Source organism: Salmo trutta, chromosome 38, assembly GCF_901001165.1.
Source record: "Salmo trutta chromosome 38, fSalTru1.1, whole genome shotgun sequence".
In the NCBI taxonomy this organism is placed as follows: Eukaryota; Metazoa; Chordata; class Actinopteri; order Salmoniformes; family Salmonidae; genus Salmo; species Salmo trutta.
Genome location: NC_042994.1, coordinates 2,810,249 through 2,834,163, shown reverse-complemented (window position 1 = coordinate 2,834,163; position 23,915 = coordinate 2,810,249). Strand labels below are relative to the sequence as shown.

Below are 23,915 nucleotides of genomic sequence, written 5' to 3'. Positions count from 1 at the left end.
GGGAACCTTCACCACTAGGGTACACTTCTCCCTTGGGCCGAAGCCACATGGGATTCACTCCCGTCAGTAATGGGTTTTACTGAATGTGCTTTGCTAAAGCAGATTTTACTGATTAATCTATTTTTGATAAATCAAACCTGTATAGGCTATCTGGGAATTAACTGTCAATTAACCTGAGAGCTTTGCTTCATCTAAGTTAACCTGTCTGGGCTAGGGGGCAGTATTTTCACAGCCGGATGAAAAGCGTACCCAATTTAAACAGGTTACTACTCTGGCCCAGAAACTAGAATATGCATACACACACACAATTTGTATAGATTTGTATAGCCTTTTTGTACAATTCTGTTTGCACAATTGATATATACAATTCCACAGCAAAGTCCAATTCTATCTTAGATTCCTCGCACGGGGGCTCCATAAATGTATTATCAAAATGACCCAACGTGCATCTTAGTTTTAGAGTCCTCACAGTGGGCACCATATCGTGTCTTTGGCATCATTAACCTCTCTAGGATATGTGGGACGAAATAGTCCCACCTACGTAACAGCCAGTGGAATCCTGTGGCGCGTTATTCAAATACCTTAGAAATGCTACTACTTCAATTTCTCAAACTATTTTACACCATTTTAAAGACAAGACTCTCGTTAATCTAACCACACTGTCCGATTTCAAAAAGGCTTTACAACGAAAGCAAAACATTAGATTATGTCAGCAGAGTACCCAGCCAGAAATAATCAGACACCCATTTTTCAAGCTAGCATATAATGTCACAAAAAACAAAAACACAGCTAAATGCAGCACTAACCTTTGATGATCTTCATCAGATGACACCCCTAGGACATTATGTTATACAATACATGCATGTTTTGTTCAATCAAGTTCATATTTATATCAAAAAACAGCTTTTTACATTAGCATGTGACGTTCAGAACTAGCATACCCCCGCAAACTTCCGGTGAATTTACTAAATTACTCACGATAAACGTTCACAAAAAACATAATTATTTTAAGAATTATAGATACAGAACTCCTCTATGCACTCACTATGTCCGATTTTAAAATAGCTTTTCGGTGAAAGCACATTTTGCAATATTCTAAGTAGATAGCCCGGCATCACAGGGCTAGCTATTTAGACACCCACCAAGTTTAGCCCTCACCAGATTTACTATAAGAAAAATGTTATTACCTTTGGTGTTCTTCGTCAGAATGCACTCCCAGGACTTCTACTTCAATAACAAATGTTGGTTTGGTCCCAAACCAACAAAGGGCCTTCCTCTTTTTTATTCTCCCCCTCCCCTCTTCTGCCTGTCCATTTCGCTGTGCGACTTGTCTAAAATGTTATCTGTAGAGAGGCAGGTAGACGGTTGCTATGTGCGTCACGGAGATGCCTGATGTCATTTTTGGTGCGATGACACTGCAGCGAGTGAGAGTCTCGCCTGATGCTTGGATTCTCCGTCAACTCATTCCTGCTTGCTATATTATTGCTGGTCAAGTTGACTATTCACCGCAGGCCAAAACGAACCACAAGCCACCAGGAAATGTCCTGGTGCTCCCGACGGCCAGTCCGCCATTGTGTACTCTTAGAAAAATGGATTCCAAAAGGGTACTTTGGTTGTCTCAATAGGATAACCCTTTTGGGTTCCAGGTAGAATGCTTAACCCAAACGGTTTATACCTGGAACCAATGAGGGTTCTTCAAAGGGTTCTCCTATGGAGAAAGCCGAAGAAACCTTAAAGGTTCTAGATAGCACCTTGTTTTCTAAGCGTGTGTTGCCACGCCCACTCTATAACACTTCCAAAGAAATAAATTGTCACCGCGCATCACCATGGCGTTGACGAATTGTGTGACGTCATTGCATCGGAAATCCACAAGACTAACAGGGACATTTTGTGTTATTTAATATATGGAGCGAACTAAGTGAAATCAAGCCCAGCATAAACTTTTGTTTAAAAAGGGATGGTTTAACCCAAAATCATTCATGATAAATTATATTGCATTTTACAAAAACAGCTAAGCAATTACAATGTTAATTGCAAGATGTGTATGAAGGTCCCTATTCAAACTTGAGATATGTCGACTTAACATGGACTTAAGTCAATAAAACATGGACATTAGGCAATATTTTGGGACTTAAGTCGATGTTAAATTCTCAAATCTGAATAGGGTCCGACGTGAACAACAGTGTGGGTTTATGGTCTTGTACATTAATGAAGTTACAGAAATTATTTCCCAGTTTGTTTTGCGATGACCCATGACACTCTACAACATCATAGGCAACAGTTTCCTCTTGCTAAAACACACGCATTACAAACAAAAAAAACCTGCAGTGACAAGTTAGGTGTATTATCTTGTTTCCTTTCAGATATACAAAGCAAATCTTATAGCCACAGCTCAGTCTCAAGCCATGAGCCAGCGACCCATGTAGAACTTGTCCAAGTCCCTATAGTAGGGCTCCCGACTGGTGCAGCAGTCTGACACCACTAGCACTGCATCTCAGTGCTAGTGGTGTCACTACAGACCCTGGTTTGATTCCAGGCTGCATCACAACCGGCCGTGATTGGGAGTCCAGGCTGTCATCTTGTGTTCAGGTCTTCTGGTGTTCAGCTTCATCCAAATTGACACCCTACATAGTGCACCAGAGGGAACAAGGTACCATTTGGGATGCAGACAATATAATCTTGTATTCAGGTCTTTTTGTTGGTTGTGGTCTCCTTAGTTCGATGACTAGAGGGGTGACCTACTCAGCTTCTTGTGCCGTAGGTCTGTTATGAAAAGAAACACAACATGTCATCATCAATCTTCACTTTTGGGGTCTCATTTTAAGTAATCATGTAGATTTTAACACATTTAAACCAATCAACTGCTGGTCTGCTAAACATACAAGTGTTTTATGCATTCCTAAGTGTCAATCACCATCTAATAAAAACACTATGTGAGATGTTGTAATGACTGGACTGGCTCACCGGGTCGCAGCACTGGGGCAGTTCAATTTCACAGCATCATACTGGACATCCTCATCCTCTTTCTGGGGTTGAGGAGGTTGGACAGTGGAGTACAGAGGCACTTCCTGGTTATTGGAGCAAGAGAGGTGGGCATTGGCGTAGTCAGCATCACCCTGCTCGCCATGCCTGAGACGTTGTCATAAACTGGACTGAGTCTCCCTGGAGAGGAGAAAAGACAGACAATATAAGCATACCTTGGGACTATTCCATTGTGCCAGGCAAGATTAATCGAGCACTGTTAAAAGATCTGAAAGAAAACAAATACTTTTTGACCTCAACTCACCTGTCCATTCCCTGCTGACTTATGTTTTTTTTACACAAGTGAATGAATGAATCAATCATTGAACAAAAATCACGTTAATAACTCAAAATGATAAAAAAGATACGTCTTAGAAAGATGCTCACCTGAACCACATGAAGCCAGAGAGACAGAAGATGAGAACCACAACTACAATTCCTATAGCTGCATTCTTCTGTATGTCCCACCAGCTGCACAAAAACCTGGTGTCGTGTCTTTGGGCACCATTAACTTGAAGACATGTTTATCAAATAACTCCCTGTAATTATTATTACGCGATTAAACTGATTAATCGTTTAATTGTAATTAACTATGAGATCGGGGCACCAAGGAAAATATTCAGATTACAAAGTTATAATTTTCCTAATAACTTTTCTATATTATAACATTATATATTATAGTATAGGCCGATTATCTTCTGGCTTAAATGGTGTATTTTACCTCGCGTCCAGTCTCATTCCAAACGTCGTAAATTGTTGTATCTGCACGAATCCAGCCTTTACTAAAAGTCATCCATACATCAATTGTCTTAAAATCATTTATTTACTAAACTAAGTAATTCACAGAAAGTATACAAACAAATGGTTATCGTTACAAAGCATTGGTGGAGTAATGTGCCCTAGTGGGCTAAACAGGCATTGCGGCCTGTTAAACAAACAAGGGGGGTGGGGGCAGCGGAGAAGGCACACAGAGTTGATAAATATTAACAATTGATATGCTAATCCTTTGCACATGAACGCTCACTCATTCGGAAACAATTGCAATCTATATATATATATTTACGCTCAGTGTGTCGTCGATCTTCGTTGGAAAGGTCGTTCTGTTGGAGAGTTTCTCTCTCTCTCTCTTCGTTAGAATGGATCTTTCAAAGCGACATTCATTAATGTCGTTATAGAATGGATGTTTCGTCGGTCTTCGCGTTCAATGATATCGAGCACTTAGCTGCAGACTAATAATTAATATCAAAGACTTGTTCTTATTCTGTCGGTATCGATAGTCTAAAAGTTAACAACGTGGTGTAGTTAACTTTCAGTAGAGGAATTGGATGGTCAAACCTATTGGCCAACTCGTAATGGAGGGGAGGCCTGGTCTGATGAAAGAAAATCAGGGTGGGGGTTTTATACGTGAACATAGAACAGGCTTGTCACATGACGCCTGGTCCTGTCTGTGTCCCTGGGGGGCGTGCCGATGACTGATTTAAGCTTTGAACAGAAATACATTCTATCACATTAACATCAGTACATAGCATCTCAACGTATTCCAAATAGCTTTATCCTTATTAATACATTTTATACAACCATTTAGATGCAAGTCCCATAGCTGAGGCTATTATATAAACCTTAGTATGCTAATATGGTACTATTGTCTCCAATGGGTATCACAAAATTGTACCAAGCGGACCAGTTCGTAGCTGGATTCTTCACCGATCTTTTATACCTTCTCCAGAACATAAAATGTCGTTCGGTTCTCCAATTCTGTGAGTTGGAAGAATTTTCTTTGTCTCTCTATGAAACCCCTCTGTGTCTCAACTGGGCCAGGCGGCAGGACATTCTCCTTTAGAATTTTACGACCGCCTTGACAGGGCCTGGGTAGGGAGAGGTAGGTAGGGGGATGGTGTAAGGGGGAGGTGGTCAACTGTGCTCCCTGTTCCCAGAGAGAGGGCAACATCATGACACTGGTAAAGGGTTTTACAATAAATATGTCTAGATCTTTTTGGGGCAAACTTATTCTAGAAGAGGCCTCTGGTTCATAGTGAGAAGGAGCTGTTATTAAGCAGATAATGGATTTAATTTATTGATCAATTGAATACACACCTTGTATTGTTGAAACATTATTCTACATTACACAATTATTTAATGGATAATAGGAGTTAATGAAATAAGATACAGTTCTGAACACCCCCACACACACAGCACTCATACTTCAAGAAGCTCGAAACATATGGATCCAGAGCTGCATATTATCCTACACGGGTTACCATGGTATTCAGACTTAGTAAACTGTTAGAGAATGGGAGATGGATGACTCATTACAAGATGTTTTCTATTGAAACTGTCTTCAGAGATCTGTAACCGGTGCCGGAGGGAGATGCTTTCTGGTGTTGTTTCAGTGACCCTGAACGAGCAAAGCTCTTTCCACATAGACAGGAGTAAGGTTTTTCTCCAGTGTGTGTGAGCTGGTGTCTAGTCAGGGCTCCTGAATGATTGAAGCTCTTCCCACACTGATCACAGCTATAAGGCTTCTCTCCAGTGTGTATGCGTTGGTGTGTAGTCAGGGCTCCTGAACGATTGAAGCTCTTCCCACATTGATCACAGACATAAGGCTTCTCTCCTGTGTGTATGCGTTGGTGTGCAGTCAGAGTGGAATATTGAGCAAAACTCTTCCCACATTGATCACAGCTATAAGGCTTCGCTCCTGTGTGTATTCGCTGGTGTCTAGTCAGACTTCCTGAATCCATGAAGCTCTTACCACACTGATCACAGCTATAAGGCTTCTCGCCTGTGTGTATGCGCTGGTGTCTAGTCAGACTTCCTGAATCCATGAAGCTCTTCTCACACTGGTCACAGCTATAAGGCTTCTCTCCTGTGTGTATGCACTGGTGTCTAGTCAAGTCTTCGGACAGAGCAAAGCTCTTCCAACACTGATCACAGCTATAAGGCATCTCTCCTGTGTGTATGCGTTGGTGTCTAGTCAGTTCTCCTGATTGATTGAAACTCTTCCCACACTGATCACAGCTATAAGGCTTCTCTCCTGTGTGTATGCGCTGGTGTCTAGTTAGGTTTCCGGACAGAGCAAAGATCTTCCCACACTGATCACAGCTATAAGGCTTCTCTCCTGTGTGTACACGCTGGTGCGTGGTCAGGTTTCCTGATTGATTGAAGCTTTTCCCACACTGATGACAGCTATAAGGCTTCTCTCCTGTGTGTACACGCTGGTGCGTACTCAGGTTTCCGGAAAGAGCAAAGCTCTTCCCACACTGATCACAGGTATAAGGCTTCTCTCCTGTGTGTATGCGTATGTGTGTATTCAGGGTTCCTGATTGACTGAAGCTCTTCCCACAATCAAAGCAGGGGTAAGGCCTCTCCCCTGTATGAATTCTCTGAGATTGTAAGGTTTTAGATGCAGCAAAACTCTTCCCACACTGAGAGCAGCAGTACATTTTTCTCCCAGTGTGAATCCGCTTGTAAATGACCAATTCCCTCTGTTTAGCAGAACTCTTCCCACAGTCAAAGCAGCAGTGGTGTGGTTTCTTCCCTGTATGTCCCTGCTGGTGTTTCTTGAGGTGTTCTGATCTGGAGAGACTCTTCTCTTTCTTGTCAGGATCATGATGTTGTCGAGGCTCCGCAGATGATAAGCCCCTCTCACTGAGAGAGCAACAGTTAGGGCTGTCCCCTGTGAAACAAAGATATTGAATAGCATGGACATCTGAAATCAGGCTACCTGATGGGACTTTGATAAATGCTGAAAATTGCCAATTAAAATAAGCGTACTACCACAGCGACATGTCATTTTTGAGAAGCATATTGAATTTTTTCACGCAAATGAAAGAAACTTGCTCTGCTCGTGCTAGAACATATGCAGATTAAATATCCCTCTTTGAATCTGATGAAGGCCTTTACGTGTCTTAATAATTTGAAATATTGCTCAGAAAAACAGGTGTTTTTAACAGCGTTACTTCGATTGTCAACTTAAGCTGTTTTGTGGTGGAAAACTGAGCAAGTCAACCCATTTACCCATACATAGACATACTAGTAATCTTTGAACAATTCCATTTTCTGGATTGCATTAAATTGAAACTAACTGTCCAATATTTCAGCACAATATACTTTTGGGGTTTTTCAAATCGCCGCCGTCTTGAAGCAAAAATTGGGATCATGTTTACTGCGCTAATGACCATACCAAAAAAACAGTAAAAAAGAGCAACGTAGAATACAGTGAACTCAACAAAACAAAGAATTTGTGATAAGTACATGCGGGCCGCCATCTTTACGCACATCCACTATTGTTACAGAAGAAGACTGTAGTCTAATCTACACACCATGGTTCTTACTTAATGAAAACAAATCTCCATCTTCCTTATCTTCTCCTCCTCCTCTCTCAGTTCCACTCTGCCCCGGTGTTTTCCTGCAGTCAACCAGACCCAGCAGTAAAGCAGTACCGGGAGACGTTTGACCCGGGGACTCCGGGAGGGTAGAGGGGTTAGCTTTGTCCTGTTGGACACAAGAAGTATTAAAAGGTGTATAATTAAAACAAATATTGTATTAATTTAGTCTAAACCTCTGATTGATTTGAGTGCATCCCTTAAATCTCCTTTTCCTTGAAATGTTCAATCGTTCCCTACAACCCACAAATCTAAGAGCATTAGATTGGTGGAGGCAAGGGCTAGTTTCCACCATATATCTCATAACAGTCATTTCCTTTCAAACAGCAATTTAGAAGCGAAGTGAGAGGGATAACTGGGCCCAGAATCTGGTTTCTGACTTATTTGATCTAATATACATTTCGTAACGATTAGGTTGTTAGGAGTGTATTGATAAAAGTAGAACACTTTATATGGGAGTAGTGCCTGGTCGTCACTAGTCATAGAAGTCATAAACCACGCCCAATTCTACAATTGATCTTATTTAAATGTGAATTTAACCCAAACCATACTCCTTTTTTATTTAACCTTTATTTGACTAGGCATGTCAGTTAAGAACAAACTCTTATTTACAATGACGGCCTACACCGGCCAAACCCGGATGATGCTGGGCCGATTGTGCGCCGCCCTATGGGATTCGAACCTGGGTGTCTGTAGTGACGCCTCTAGCACTGACACGCAGTGACTTAGACTGCGCCACCCGCTGCACAACTTCTAACTTTATGCCTAACCCTAAATAAATAAAAACACGATATAGACATTGGCTGTGGAAACTAGTGGAAACACGCACATCTGCCCTCTCATTGCATATTATGGTCCCACGTGATCTTGACTATTCACGATTGCCTTACATTTTTCTTTTTTTTTTCTTTGTTAGAGCGGCCACTTGAGCAAATGGTCAAATAATGGATAATGTGTTCGAAATCAGTGAAGGAATGTTAACATGTGCACACTTTGTGAGGAAGGAGAGATAATTAGGTTATAGCCACAGAATCCTAAACATGATATAGTAGTAGGCTACTTTATTGAAGTAAAAAAATTTCCCAACAAGTTCTACCGTCTTGTTTTTTTTTGTAACGACATTTAACCGAAAACAGAAATGTGGAGGTTCAAAGATGATGAAAACTAGGCCTAGACATTTTATACAGCACAGCAGGCATATACTGTTAAAACCAGACTTACCCGATCCATTGTAGAAGCTACTGTTTCTTTGTATGATATGAAATGTTGTCGCAACAACAGTACAGTTCGGCTACTTTGTTGTCTTCTTCTTCTTTAAGGTTTAATGTCAGACTACACCTATTGGCGTATTACCGCCACCTACTGTACGGGTAGTGAACGGAAGAAAAAAAAGTCCATTGTGGGAAATGAAGGCGGGAGGGCGTGATACAGTACCACCATCATCATCATCATCATCATCATCATCATATACAATAACAAAAGTGTTGTTAATCCCCAAATTCCCGGAGGGACGACTAGGGAGCGGCGCCATGTGAGGATGTACTTTTCTGAGCTCCTCAACAGAACATTTAAATATTTGGGCAGATTGTGTTTCGGGGCTCCCGAGTGGCGCAGCTAAGGCACTACATCTCAGTGCTAGAGGCGTTACTACAGACCCTGGTTTAATTCCAGGCTGTATCTCAACTGGCCGTGTTTGGGAGTCCCAAAGGGTGGAGCACAATTGGCCCAGCGTCGTCCAGGATCGTTGTAAATAAGAATTTGTTCTTAACTGACTTGCCTAGTAAAATCAAATACAATTTTAATTTTGATCAAAATACCACTCTACAACCTGAGACTACATTTTAAGGCTTAATGTCAGGCACCAACCGCAAGAATCAGCCTAGGGCTAATTCTAACAGACCAGCTAGACTAGCCAAGGACCATGAAGCTACTCCAACAACTGAACAATGCACAGCCGAGGCGACTGGACAAGAAGCTGTTCTACAGGCATTAACTGAAATGAAGCAGGAATTAATTGACAAAATGGATGGATATGCAGTCGGCAGAGCTACGAAACTAGGTTAGCCAGGTGAGAGAGGGGCTGAAAACTGCCACCGAACAGACTAGATCCAACCACAAGGCACTGGACATCCGCATGACCAGCATGGAGACCGCGGCTAATGGCTACTCTGTGTCGATCACCACACTGGAAAGGAATGTTTTCCAAATGAAAAAGGAAATCAAGGATTTTAAAGAGAGAAATTAAAATTTAGAGGCTAGATCCCTTCCTTCAAATTTACTCGTAACTGGTGAGAGAGAGAGACAGGAGGATGGCAAGCGCCCTACAGAGTTCTATGGGGGGTCATAAGGGACATATATAAGCCTAGGCAGCCGTACCACCTGACATGTCATGATACCAACGCCTCACTAACGTCTGCGTGACTCCTGCGTTACGCGTCTGACTTACATGACATGATACCAACGCCTTACTAATGTCTGCGTGACGCCTGCATCGCATGTTAATGAAAGTCAATATGCATAGTTTATATTAATTCAATCTCAACCATAAATGTTTGAAATGTACAATTTTTCCCATGCAAGCAGACATTCCGACGTAGCCACCTTGAACTATAGTGTAGCCGACGGCTTGTGTATTTCCTGTTATCGCTAATGGCCTAGAAAAGATCATAGATAATCTGTCTTTCCCTCAGCACCTCATGGCATGGTATGTTATCTTATCTCGCTGTATTCAGATCTAAATGTTGTTAGCCAATCACAGACTGTGTTGTTACCAGTTCCACATCAGACAACCAATAAGAGTTGTGTCATGGCTTTCAGATGAGTTCATAGTTGCAATCGGTATCCTTGGGATGTCCCTTCAGTCGAATAGAGCAGTTCATAGACCTTCCCAGAGGGTCCGTGCTATTCGGAATCCTTGGGATGTTCACACCTCCATAAAGAATAAATGTAAATTGGTTAAGATTAGTGTTAGTTTAGGGTTTAGGGTAAGGACGTCCCAAGGAATCCGGATTGCAGTGAACGTTCATAGAGTGAGAGACTGGCACGGTATTTGGAGAGCTCGGCGGAGACACAGACATTCATTTTATTTAATTTTTTTTACTTGTGACAGAAGCGATTTGAGTGTCTGCCCCAGATAGTTTCCTTATTTGAGACGATGAAGGAAAAAGGAAACCGCACACTGCTCTTGATAGTATCACTGATATTTATTCAGCTTACATATCGGCCTCACAGCCTTCGTCAGAGCTTTTGTGAATTTTTGGAAATTAGCACCCTTATGCAGACCTAGCCCCACCCACATCCGTTCCACACATCGAAAGGGTTGGAGGCAAAGGAAAAACAAATAAGTGCTACCAAACATAACAATATGCATTTCATAAATATTACAAAAATGTATAAATAAGACCTATTAAACACGTCTGTAAAACCACAATGAGGACATAGCAAGTTTTCATTAATCATTGGGTACATCGTACGAAAAACTTCAGAGTTTATTATTTGAGACGATGAAAATAATTACCAAGATGTCCTTGATCCGATTGAGGAGTAAGTAGGATATATTTAAGTTGTGATATCGTTAGGAAATATTTAGGTCTACAGTGTTAAGGCAAATTTGGTTTCTTTGAAAATAATACTTTTTTGTTGATAACGTATTGTCGAAAGCACGTAGGCAATATTATTTACTTTCTCGATAGCGGAGATGGCAATTGTACAATAACGTAATTTGATGTGCTAGTATTATTTATTTAATGGATTAATTCAATTTTAAATGAAATAACTACCTTTCACTGAAGGGAAACGAGGTACAACATGCAACTTCGATCGAAGACCTAAAATCATGCCTGACAATATCACAACAGTATACCTAATATAGTGTGGATACAGTAGTAGCCTATTCTACAACAATATAACTGTATGTGCTTGCTAGCATTATTTATCTAATTGATCCATTCAATTGTAAATGTGAATGGTACGCTATTTCATTCAATGATTACGTTATTATACAAGGTAGATACAGCAGTAGTCTATAGTCTACAATAATAATGTAATTGAATGTGCTATAGTATCATTTATTTAATTGATGAATACAATTGTAAATGGGGATGGGTAGGCTACTTCATTCAGTGAATACTGAATATATTGCTATCTCTGGGAGTATGTTAATGATGGCTCTTCAGCTGTTGAACTATGGCAATGTCAAACTCATTTCTAAATCTTTTAGTCAAGATGTGATGAGCCAGAGCAACCAATCAGCTTCACTGCAGATGCTCAACCCACTCAACCTCAATGTTCTCCCTCCACAAGTAACCACATCCTCTTCTCCTGTTCAACTACTTTGCCACCACACTAACAATGACTGTACATATACCCCTGTGCCCATCTCAGTATAACATGATCCATCCAAGGCCTCAGCTGGATGCCTACAATGTGAGAAATGTAAGCAAGATGCTATAGTGTGTGTGTGTGTGTGTGTGTGTGTGTGTGTGTGTGTGTGTGTGTGTGTGTGTGTGTGTGTGTGTGTGTGTGTGGAGTTCCAAGTAAATACTTGATAAGATGGCAAAGGAGATAGTGATGAGAGTGAGAGCATACAGCATGAAAATAAAGACCACTTGGGATCTAAAATGAGTGTGGGGTGCCTCTTGTGCCTCCTTTTTGTCCATTGAGGATACTACAGTCACACCTGGTGGAGGTTCTTGGAACACTGCGATTTAAGTCTGAGCAGAGGTTGATGAAAACCTGGTTTCGGTGGTAGTGCTATGTTGCATGTTATCTTGAATACCAGGCAGATGTTTGAGTACAGAATCAAATGGTGTAAACTTAACAGGCTAAACTTGTTGAGTACACTCTTCGAGAAAGGGGTTCCAACAGAGTTCTTTGGCTGTCACCAAAGGGGAGAACTTTTTGGTTCAAGGTTGCAAAAGTGTTCTACCTAGACACAGAAGGGGTTCAACTGGAACCAAAAAGGGTTTTCCTATGGGGACAGCGGAAGAATCCTGTTAGTTTGTAGATAGCACCTTTTTATTTGAGTGTAGGCCTATATTGCAGTCGTGATTCTGTGGATATCTGTGAAAAATAAATGTCATTGGTGGCGGTGAGTTAATCAAAAGTACTATGAAACATCCCCACTTTTAGCACGCATTTGCAATCAGACAAAGTAAGTATGTGTGCTGAGGCATGTGTGATCACTCAACATTGGCCTGATTACCAACAACGACGAGACGGCCTACAGGGAGGAGGTGAGGGCCTCGGAGTGTGGTGTCAGGAAAAGAACCTCTCAGTCAACGTCAACAAAACGAAAGACATGATCGTGTACTTCAGGAAACAGCAGCACAACCGGCCGTGATTGGGAGTCCCATAGGGCAGCGCACAATTGGCCCAGCGTTGTCTGGGTTAGGGTTTGGCCGGTGTAGGTTGTCATTGTAAATTATAATTTGTTGTTAACTTGCTTGCCTAGTTAAATAAAGGTTAAATGAAAATATATATTTTTTAAAACATGCAAACCAAAGATGACTTGTCTAACTTGCGCCGTTATGCAATTGTTAGGAGACTAGATACGCTGCTGCTGCTAGATTGACCCCCTCCATTTGTTTTGTGCAATGCTGCGACTCACTGTTTTTTATCTATGCATAGTCACTTCAACCCTACCTACATGTACAAATTACCTCAACTCTCCTGTACCCCTCCACACTGACTCGGTACCCCCTGTATATAGCCTCATTATTGTTATGTTATTATGTTACTTTTATTATTTTTTTATTACATTTTTTACTTTAGTTTATTTGGTAAATATTTTCTTAACTCTTCTTGAACTGCACTGTTGGTTAAGGGCATGTAAGTATGCATTTCACGTTAAGGTTTACACTTGTTGTATTCGGCGAATGTGACAACATTTTATTTGATTTGAAATAGCTAATCCTGGCTACCAATGTTCTAGTATTAATTTATTGAGGCAAGCAGATCAGATGTCAAGGTGATACTCAAGCATATGCCATGTGTATGTGCCATGTGAATATTTTATTTTGTTTCCCCAGGAATGTGCATGTAATGTAAGTACATAAGTACTGCCGCTAGGGGAGCTGTTACGTCAATTAGGTGAGTTAGTGATATATTTAACGTTTCTTCTTCATGATGGAGAATGACTAGTTCTGAAAACGAACATTTCTCCGTCTCATCATTTTACCCTATTAATTCAGGTATGTAATGTGCGAAAATGCAATATGACTTAAAAGTATTGAGGTAACATGGTTAATTACTTAGTCCATGAGTTTGGTGATGTTTGAAGGCAGTTTTAACAGCGTATTTTCTCCGTTGTAAGTTAATGGAGTTGGGCTAAACTGCTAACGTTAATGGTTTATATGAATAAGAAGGGATCAACATCAACTTTCTGTACTTTTTTTTCTTCATCTTTTTATATCCAATTTGTTTTATTTTCAATGAACAAAGGCTCAGTTTACTTTAGGTAATATGTAAATATGTGATGTCGCTAAAAAATGTGTTTTTGTACGAAAATCGCGTTTAACAGGTCGCTAGCTTGATGCTAACCAAATTTAGCTTGACTAAGCGATATAGTAGTTCGCTCTAGCCTAGTTGGTTTTAGTCAATGTCATTATTAATGTAATGGTTGTAGTGTAACAGTGTAATTAAGTTGTTAAATTCCTGCATAAAATGGGTATTATGCCACCTCCTGGTGGATTAGTGTGCTTACATTGTCTAATACACTCAGTGATAAAGGTATGGGATTCTAGGTAATCCACAGCAGATCTATGGAGAATTGCTGTGGGCGAGTTGAACGTTGAATGGTCCCGGGATAGAAATGTATAAAGTTGACATTACATAACAAAATCCACATTTTTAAATCGCAATTTATGTTATTAGTAACTAATGTTGTTGGTTTGGCGTCAAATAAACCACTCTGATATTTGCCATGTGGGTTTTACGCTAGCTAACGTTCCCTCTCAAATTGGCAGCTAACTTGAAAATTAATCTACTTTAGGAGTGCTATTTATATCCCGTCGACTGCTCATCATTCATCCATACTGTGTGTCCCATGATTGCAGCTTTGGAAATAAATGAACTATCCATCCATTACTCCTTCCATTGTTGACTCAATGACTTGAGGGACGGGACCAGGAAGGTAGCATTGTTTCGCATAGGCGTCCAGTCATTTTGAGTTTTTTCGAATTTGACACTGATACTACAGTGAGTTTTATATTTAATGTGTAGATGTATGGTGACTACACGTTTGGATGAACAGACCAACGGGACTGCCCTTGGCAAGTCCCTTGACGGGTACCAGGAATGGTGGAAGGACAATCTGAAGGTAATTATCTTTTCACACAACACAGCAGTGTCCAGGCCTCCAGAGTATTGACTATATCGCCTGCTATATGGAGGGGAGCCGCAGCAGTTAACTGAGGTAAACAATGCAATTGTATATAACATTGCATATATTGTAGTATATTTTTTTTTTGATTGACTTAGCGTTTTTCTTTTGCTGTTTTTTGTATAATGTACTTTGTCACTGATACTCCACCTGATGTGGAAGTTGTCAAACCAGATCAGAACGCCTTCGAAGACCACCTTCAGGCACGGACTGAGAAGGATGTGGAGGTTTTTGACCAGGTAATAATTATTGTATGCTGTAAATGTATTTTCTGGCCTTCCAAGAGATGTATTTGTAATAATTGGATTTCTATTATCAATCAAGGTGAGACTGAACATGGACAGGGTGCATGAGAACGAGAGCCACCTGAGAAGAATCAAGGGGACCAAGTGCTTCGACATCTGGGTGAATGACTTGGCTTGGAAGAAGGACGAAGGGAAGGCGAGACCCAGGAAAGCTTGGTGCTCTTTCGCTCCTAGCCGGGGTCAACATCCGTTAAGGTGAATAGAAAAATCTCCGATAACTATTTGCATTTTCTGCCTCGTGATAGGCGGCATCACCATGCTCTCAACAGTACCAACGCTGGCCCAGGGTTTTCTCCAAATAGTCAATCTCAAGGCTAACCACTGGGTCACGTTAAGTAACCGCCACTTCCAGGTAGGTACTGTTAAGGTGTATGACTCCAGTGGTCATGACGCCACCCTGGAGTTTCTCACAACTCATCTCTATCTTTTCCAGGGATCATCCCTTACCAACTCCACTGACATCAAAAGATGGCTATCCTTTCTTTTCTGTCTGCCATTAACATTATCATGTCTGCCATTAACAACACCCGCCTCATCAATTAAAAAAAAAAAAAAGTATTATTTACCTCATCTGAATTCCACGACAGAAGCTAGCCAGAGGTTAGCTATTTTCACAGGCTAACGTTGAAGTTCAGCTAGCTACGGTTAGCTGTCCTCAGCTATCCATTAGCTCGAAAAGCTATCGCCAGTTTTTGTACAGCGCGACTCAGACCAGAGCATATCGGACCTATTCTCTCTCCTTTCCTCGATTTCTACCGCAGGCTCTGGACATTTACACCTGGATCTTGCAGCTAACTAGCTGCTACCTGAGTGACTATTGGCAACGTCGGTCTCGGAATTAACACACACAATTACGGAGCTAGCTAGCTAGCCAGCTGAAGAATTCCGTCGCCACTCGTGGGCTACTCCTGAGCTAGCCAGCTGAAGTGTCTCCTGGGCTACAACTCACCTATCCTGACCCGTTTTACTGCCGATGCGGAGCCCCATTGGGTCTTCACGATTGGATCACCGACGTTATCTGCCCGAGGGAGTTGTTCCAACTGGCCCCTCCGTCGCGACGTAACCTGATCGCCCATCTGCGGCCAGCTAATCGTTAGCTGTCTTTTCGGCTGCGATCTGAATAGGTCTGTCGGACACTTTTCTTGGGCCACTATAACTAACTATTTTGCCAACTTGGACAGGTCCCCCCTTCCACACGGAACCCCACTAACCCACAGACGGAAACGCACGAGGCGGCTAAAAACAGACCTCCCTCCCATCTTCCACCAGCTTGCTACCTATGGCCCAGCTAGCTGTCTGAATCTCACTGGACCCTCTGATCACTCGGCTAAGCATGCCTCTCCTTAATGTCAATATGCCTTGTCCATTGCTGTTCTGGTTAGTGTTTATTGGCTTATTTCACTGTAGAGCCTCTAGCCCTGCTCATTATACCTTATCCAACCTCTCAGTTCCTCCACCCACACATGCTATGACATCTTCTGGTTTCAATGATATTTCTAGAGACAATATCTCTCTCATAATCACTAAATGCCTAGGTTTACCTCCTCTGTACTCACATCCCACCATACCTTTGTCTGTACATTATACCTTGAAGCTATTTTATCGCCCCCAGATACCTGCTCCTTTTTCTCTCTATTCTGGACGTCACAGACGACCAATTCTTATAGCTTTTAGCCGTACCCTCATACTTATCCTTCTCTGCTCCGCTGGGGATGTAGAGGTGAATCCAGGCCCTTCAGTGCCTGGCTCCACACCTACTCCCCAGGCGCTCTCTTTTGATGACTTCTGTAACCGTAATAGCCTTGGTTTCATGCATGTTAACATTAGAAGCCTCCTCCCTAAGTTTGTTTTATTCACTGCTTTAGCACACTCTGCCAACCCGGATGTCCTGGCTGTGTCTGAATCTTGGCTTAGGAAGTCCACCAAAAACTGTGAAATCTTCATCCCTAACTACAACGTTTTCAGACAAGATAGAACGACCAAAGGGGGCGGTGTTGCAATCTACTGCAGAGATAGCTTGCAGAGTTCTGTCCTGCTATCCAGGTCTGTACCCAAACAATTTGAACTTCTACTTTTAAAAATCCACCTCTCCAAAAACAAGTCTCTCACCGTTGCCGCCTGCTATAGACCCCCCTCGGCCCCTAGCTGTGCTCTGGACACCATATGTGAACTGATTGCCCCCGATCTATCTTCAGAGCTTGTGCTACTAGGCGACCTAAACTGGGACATGCTTAACACCCCAGCCATTCTGCAATCCAAGCTTGATGCCCTCAATCTCACACAAATTATTAATGAACCCACCAGGTACAACCCCAAAGCCGCAAACACTGGCACCCTCATAGATATCATCCTAACCAATGTGCCCTCTAATTACACCTCTGCTGTTTTCAACCAAGATCTCAGCGATCACTGCCTCATTGCCTGCACCCGTAATGGGTCAGCGGTCAAACGACCTCCACTCATCACTGTCAAACGCTCCCTGAAACATTTCAACGAGCAAGCCTTTCTAATCGACCTGGCCCTGGTATCCTGGAAGGATATTGACCTCATCCCGTCAGTAGAGGATGCCTGGTTATTTTTTTTAAATGCCTTCCTCTCCATCTTAAATAAGCATGCCCCTTTCAAGAAATTTAGAACCAGGAACAGATATAGCCCTTGGTTCTCCCCAGACCTGACTGCCCTTAACCAACACAAAAATATCCTGTGGCGTTCTGCATTAGCATCGAACTGCCCCCGCGATATGCAACTTTTTAGGGAAGTTAGAAACCAATACACACAGGCAGTTAGAAACGCCAAGGCTAGCTTTTTCAAACAGAAATTTGCTTCGTGCAACTCCAACTCTAAAAAGTTCTGGGACATTGTAAAGTCCATGGAGAATAAGAACACCTCCTCCCAACTGCCCACTGCACTGAGGATAGGAAACTCTGTCACCACCGATAAGCCCACTATAATTGAGAATTTCAATAAGCATTTTTCTACGGCTGGCCATGCTTTCCACCTAACTACCCCTACTGCATTCAACAGCACTGCACCCCCCACAGCTACTCGCCCAAGCCTCCCCCATTTCTCCTTCTCCCAAATCCATTCAGCTGATGTTCTGAAAGAGCTGCAAAATCTGGACCCCTACAAATCAGCTGGGCTTGACAATCTGGACTCTTTCTTTCTAAAATTATCTGCCGAAATTATTGCAACCCCTATTACTAGCCTGTTCAACCTCTCTTTCGTGTCGTCTGAGATTCCCATAGATTGGAAAGCAGCTGCTGTCATCCCCCTCTTCAAAGGAGGTGACACTCTTGACCCAAGTTGCTACAGACCTATATCCATCCTACCCTGCCTTTCTAAGGTCTTCGAAAGCCAAGTCAACAAACAGATTACCGACTATTTTGAATCCCACCGCACCCTCTCCGCTATGCAATCTGGTTTCAGAGCTGGTCATGGGTGCACCTCAGCCACGCTCAAGGTCCTAAACGACATCGTAACCGCCATCGATAAGAAACATTACTGTGCTGCCGTATTCATTGACCTGGCCAAAGCTTTTGACTCTGTTAATCACCACATCCTCATCGGCAGACTTAGTAGCCTTGGTTTCTCAAACGATTGCGTCGCCTGGTTCACCAACTACTTCTCTGACAGAGTTCAGTGTGTCAAATCGGAGGGCCTACTGTCTGGACCTCTGGCAGTCTCTATGGGGGTACCACAGGGTTCAATTCTTGGGCCAACTCTTTTCTCTGTATACATAAATGATGTCGCTCTTGCTGCTGGTGAATCTCTGATCCACCTCTACGCAGACGACACCATTCTGTATACTTCTGGCCCTTCTTTGGACACTGTGTTAACAACCCTCCAGACGAGCTTCAATGCCATTCAACTCTCCTTCCGTGGTCTCCAACTGCTCCTAAACACAAGTAAAACTAAATGTATGCTCTTCAACCGATCGCTGCCTGCACCTGCCCGCCCATCCAGCATCACTTCTCTGGACGGTTCTAACTTAGAATTTGTGGACAACTACAAATACCTAGGTGTCTGGTTAGACTGTAAACTCTCCTTCCAGACTCACATCAATCATCTCCAATCCAAAGTGAAATCTAGAATTGGCTTCCTATTTCGCAACAAAGCATCTTTCACTCATGCTGCCAAACATACCCTCGTAAAACTGACCATCCTACCAATCCTCGACTTCGGCGATGTCATTTACAAAATAGCCTCCAATACCCTACTCAACAAGCTGGATGCAGTCTATCACAGTGCCATCCGTTTTGTCACCAAAGCCCCATATACAACCCACCACTGCGACCTGTATGCTCTCGTTGGCTGGCCTTCACTTCATCATCGTCGCCAAACACATTGGCTCCAGGTCATCTACAAGACCCTGCTAGGTAAAGTCCCCCCTTATCTCCGCTCACTGGTCACCATAGCAGCACCCACCTGTAGCACGCGCTCCAGCAGGTATATCTCTCTGGTCACCCCTAAAGCCAACTCCTCCTTTGGTCGTCTCTCCTTCCAGTTCTCAGCTGCCAATGATTGGAACGAACTACAAAAATCTCTAAAACTGGAAACACTTATCTCCCTCACTAGCTTTAAGCACCAGCTGTCAGAGCAGCTCACAGATCTCTGCACCTGTACATAGCCCATCTTTAATTGAGCCCAAACTACTACCTTTTCCCCTACTGTATTTATTTATTTTATTTATTTTGCTCCTTTGCACCATATTATTTATATTTTAACTTTTAACTTTCTTCAAACTACAAATCTACCATTCCAGTGTTTTTTCTTGCCATACTTTATTTACTTTGCCACCATGGCATTTTTTTGCTTTTACCTCCATTATCTCACATCATTTGCTCACATTGTATATAGTCTTATTTTTTTCTACTGCATCATTGATTGTATGTTGTTTTACTCCATGTGTAACTCTGTGTTTTTGTATGTTGTCGAACTGCTTTGCTTTATCTTGGCCAGGTCGCAATTGTAAATGAGAACTTGTTCTCAACTTGCCTACCTGGTTAAATAAAGGTGAAATAAAAATAAAAAAAATAAAAAACATTATTGCATGTCTAATCAAACATTTTAAATTAAATCATTCAATAATTGTTATTACATACCTGAATCATTTAACCTGTGTGTTTGCTTGTTTACGTCTGTCTCCTACCCTGTTCCCTTTTCTCTGCTCCTGTTCTCCAGGACCTAGGGGTTCTGCCTAACACCCAGACATGGATCCATCTGATGTCTTCCATTACCATCCACCCTCCAACTTTTCATTACATCAGCTACTGTTGTTGTCATGTTGTCATTATCTGCTAAGCAAGACAACTATCATATTGGGCACATAGTGTGAGCTGCACAGATTAGCTAAAAACACTAGCACTGCAAACACTCAGAACAAAGAGGGCAGCAGCGCCTGGACTTTGAACTTTCCCTCTTCGAGTCCACTACCTGCTGAAAAACAAGTGACAGGCAGAACCTCCCATCCACACAAAACCCACTCTATTCCACACACCAGAATTCTGTATTTCAGTTTTATTGCCATGTGAGTGTACAAAAAAAATCTGAAAGTAAATTGACACACATGTACCAAAAAAATATCAATGGTTATGTATTTAAATCAAAAATATTGCTATATTGGTTTTCACAGCTGTTTCATAAGGTTATTCTAAATTGTAACGTATCCCTTGATGGTATTTGTTAGTTCATTATTAATTGTATCATGAGACATACAATATATATTCAACCACAAGAGTGTACTAATGAGCTATGATTTTCTAAGATCATAAGTGAGGATTAAAATTATTTCAATGTAGGTAAGGAAATGCCTGTTTAAAATGAAACATGCCAGCCAGACAAGCCAGTGTATGAATCAAATGTATATTCATATGGAGTGGAATGAGTTCACTTTGTGATCTGTAAGGTAAGTGACAATGTGTGGGGGGTAATTCAAATGATATTGTTTACCCTGATTCCTGTTTATTCCTAAAAAAGCAGAATATGGTAAAAACATTAATCGCAATGGTTAGCCTATGCAAATAAATAGGAATACATTTAGCCTATTTGGTAATATGCCGTGGGGGAAAGTCGGGATCCTAGTCAGGCTTTTGTTTGTCAATTCCAGATTAAATATAGGTCTTCGTGTGTATCAAGTCTAGGCAATTGTGGGCTAAATCAATGACAAACAGCTTAAATGTTCAGGCTTCATCATGATCTGTGATTGAAACAGGCTAGGGTGTTTTCAGTTCCGTTTAGCCTAAGAATATGCCTAAGAACGCAACTGCACTTAAATGAATAGCCTGATTCAATAGGATACTCCTGAATAGCAAATGTTTTTATCTGTTAAGCTGTTTGGTCTATATGTAGACCCATACCGAATATAACTTTATGGTATTTTGCATTAGGCATAGCTTTGCAGAGCATTTAATTCACTAGCTACATTTTCCTGGGATGTTCAGGCTGCGCAAGACCGTCGATAGGCTCGTAGACTGTAGAAATAGTTGTGGAGTTTATCATTGTTATAGCCTAGATCGCTTTATAAAATCTGGACCATTGCTTTTCCTATGGCAAAGCAAACAAGTCGTAGCCAATGCTTATGGTACGTTTATATAACAAGGCCTATATCCTCACATACCCTCTCAATTCGAACCCTGCTTTTAACCATAAGACATCTCCACATAAATGTATAGAAGGATTGCATGGTGACAGGGATTATGAAAACAAGGTCAAATCATGACATCAGTGATTTTCAGGTCAGAGAAAGATGCCTGAGATTCCGAGTTGGATGACTGTTCAAAACAAAAATCCAAGTCTGAGTTCCCAGTTGTCTAGAATGCACTGAAGTCGGAAGATCATCAATTGCTGACTTCCGAGTTGTTTTGAATGCGCCACTAGAGACCTAGACTACCCCCAACAAAGGAAAGGGGAATACCTAGTCAGTTGTACAACTGAATGCATCTTCCGCATTTAACCCAACCCCTCTGAATCAGAGGAGGTGCGGGGGGCTGCCTTAATCGAAATCCACGTATTCATCACCCGGGGCACAATGGGCTAACTGCCTCGCTCGGGCAAAACGACAAAGAAGAGTTCATCTTGTCAGTTTTGGGATTTGATCCATCAAATTACAATTACTGGCCAAACGCTCTAACCACTAGGCTAACAAGAAGCCCTTGTGTTTCTATTGATGCGAGAAATAGGCATATAAGGTGTTCATGGTAAACTGACACGTCAACACTACGTCTGCATGACCTGTACATGTCCCGTGATGTGAACGCGTCGGCAGTTTGACGTTACGGAGTCTAGTTGTTAGGTAATCGACTAGCCGAACTGTTCCCCGGACTCCCGTGTAGGGATTTGTACAATGCATGAACAAGGCTATTGAACTAGACATTGGTGTCTGTCTTTATTACTTTATCCAATATATCATACTAAAACATGGTATCAGAAGTGTCTCGAAAACCACACGTTTGTTATTTTTGTATCTAAGTACAGCATAGACGCAGTTACGTTCCATATGCGAACACACGCCGTTTCCTACTCACAACACTGATCAACTCGTGTTAGCTTGCATCACTACCTACCTCGATGACTGAAGGCAAATAAATATCCTATTCCATCGCTATGGCAGCGAACATTCCGCCACCAAATCCCATGGTTCTCACAGGGGACTGGAATACTAATTGGGACAATTTCTGGGATGAATTCGAAGACTATGCGCTGGCGACCGGTCTACATGAGAAACCCAACCAGGTACAAGCGGCAACTCTGAGGAGTTTAATGGGCAGCGAATGCAGGCATATCTACCGGCACAATCTCACCCTCACAGCGCGACAACAGTGTGATGCAAAGGCTATATTGAATGCATTGGAGATTTACTTCAAACCCGGCAGAAACGTCATTTACGAGCGGTTCGTTTTCGGAAGCTGCAAAAAGGAAGAGGGTGAGTCAGTACACAACTTTGTAACCCGTTTGAGAGAGAAATCCGCCACTTGTGAATACGGGGGATTGAAAGATGAATTGATTCGTGACAAAATAGTACTGGGAATTACAAATGAGGATACGCGCCGGCGTCTATTGAGAGAGAGAGAGAGAGAGAGGCTTAAAACCTCAACAGCCAGTGTAATCCTGTGGCGCGATATTCAAATACCTCAAAAATGCAAAAACTTCAATTTTTCAAACATATGACTATTTTACACCATTTTAAAGGCAAGACTCTCCTTTATCTAACCACACTGTCCGATTTCAAAAAGGCTTTACAACGAAAGCAAAACATTAGATTATGTCAGCAGAGTACCCAGCCAGAAATAATCAGACACCCATTTTTCAAGCTAGCATATAATGTCACATAAACCCAAACCACAGCTAAATGCAGCACTAACCTTTGATGATCTTCATCAGATGACAATCCTAGGACATTATGTTATACAATACATGCATGTTTTGTTCAATCAAGTTCATATTTATATCAAAAAACAGCTTTTTACATTAGCATGTGACTAGCATTCCGACCGAACACTGCCGGTGAATTTACTAAATTACTCACGATAAACGTTCACAAAAAACATTATTATTTTAAGAATTATAGATATATTACTCCTCTATGCACTCGATATGTCCGATTTTAAAATAGCTTTTCGGGGGAAAGCACATTTTGCAATATTCTAAGTAGATAGCTCGCCATCACAGGGCTAGCTATTTAGACACCCAGCAAGTTTAGCACTCACCAAAGTCAGATTTACTATAAGAAAAATGTTATTACCTTTGGTGTTCTTCGTCAGAATGCACTCCCAGGACTTCTACTTCAATAACAAATGTTGGTTTGGTCCCAAATAATCCGTAGTTATA

General features: G+C 41.8%; 1 protein-coding gene across 3 annotated transcripts; it reads right to left on the bottom strand.

The window, feature by feature from the left end:
• Positions 1-1,875: 1,875 nt before the first annotated feature.
• Positions 1,876-20,330, bottom strand: LOC115177751 (zinc finger protein OZF). 3 transcript variants are annotated; one of them, XR_003872473.1, is made up of 4 exons: positions 20,192-20,330; positions 7,341-7,512; positions 2,965-3,162; positions 1,876-2,763 (listed from the first exon to the last, which is right to left on the bottom strand). XR_003872473.1 is itself a non-coding variant. In XM_029738720.1 (3 exons), exons 1-3 carry the CDS (start codon positions 8,631-8,633, stop codon positions 5,331-5,333), a joined length of 1,545 nt encoding a protein of 514 aa, XP_029594580.1. In that variant the 5' UTR covers positions 8,634-9,017; the 3' UTR covers positions 5,071-5,330. The 3 variants fall into 3 exon arrangements, 1 of the variants encoding a protein (XP_029594580.1); XR_003872472.1 differs by having other exon boundaries at positions 7,353-7,512; XM_029738720.1 differs by lacking the exons at positions 1,876-2,763; positions 2,965-3,162; positions 20,192-20,330 and adding exons at positions 5,071-6,694; positions 8,625-9,017.
• Positions 20,331-23,915: the final 3,585 nt, after the last annotated feature.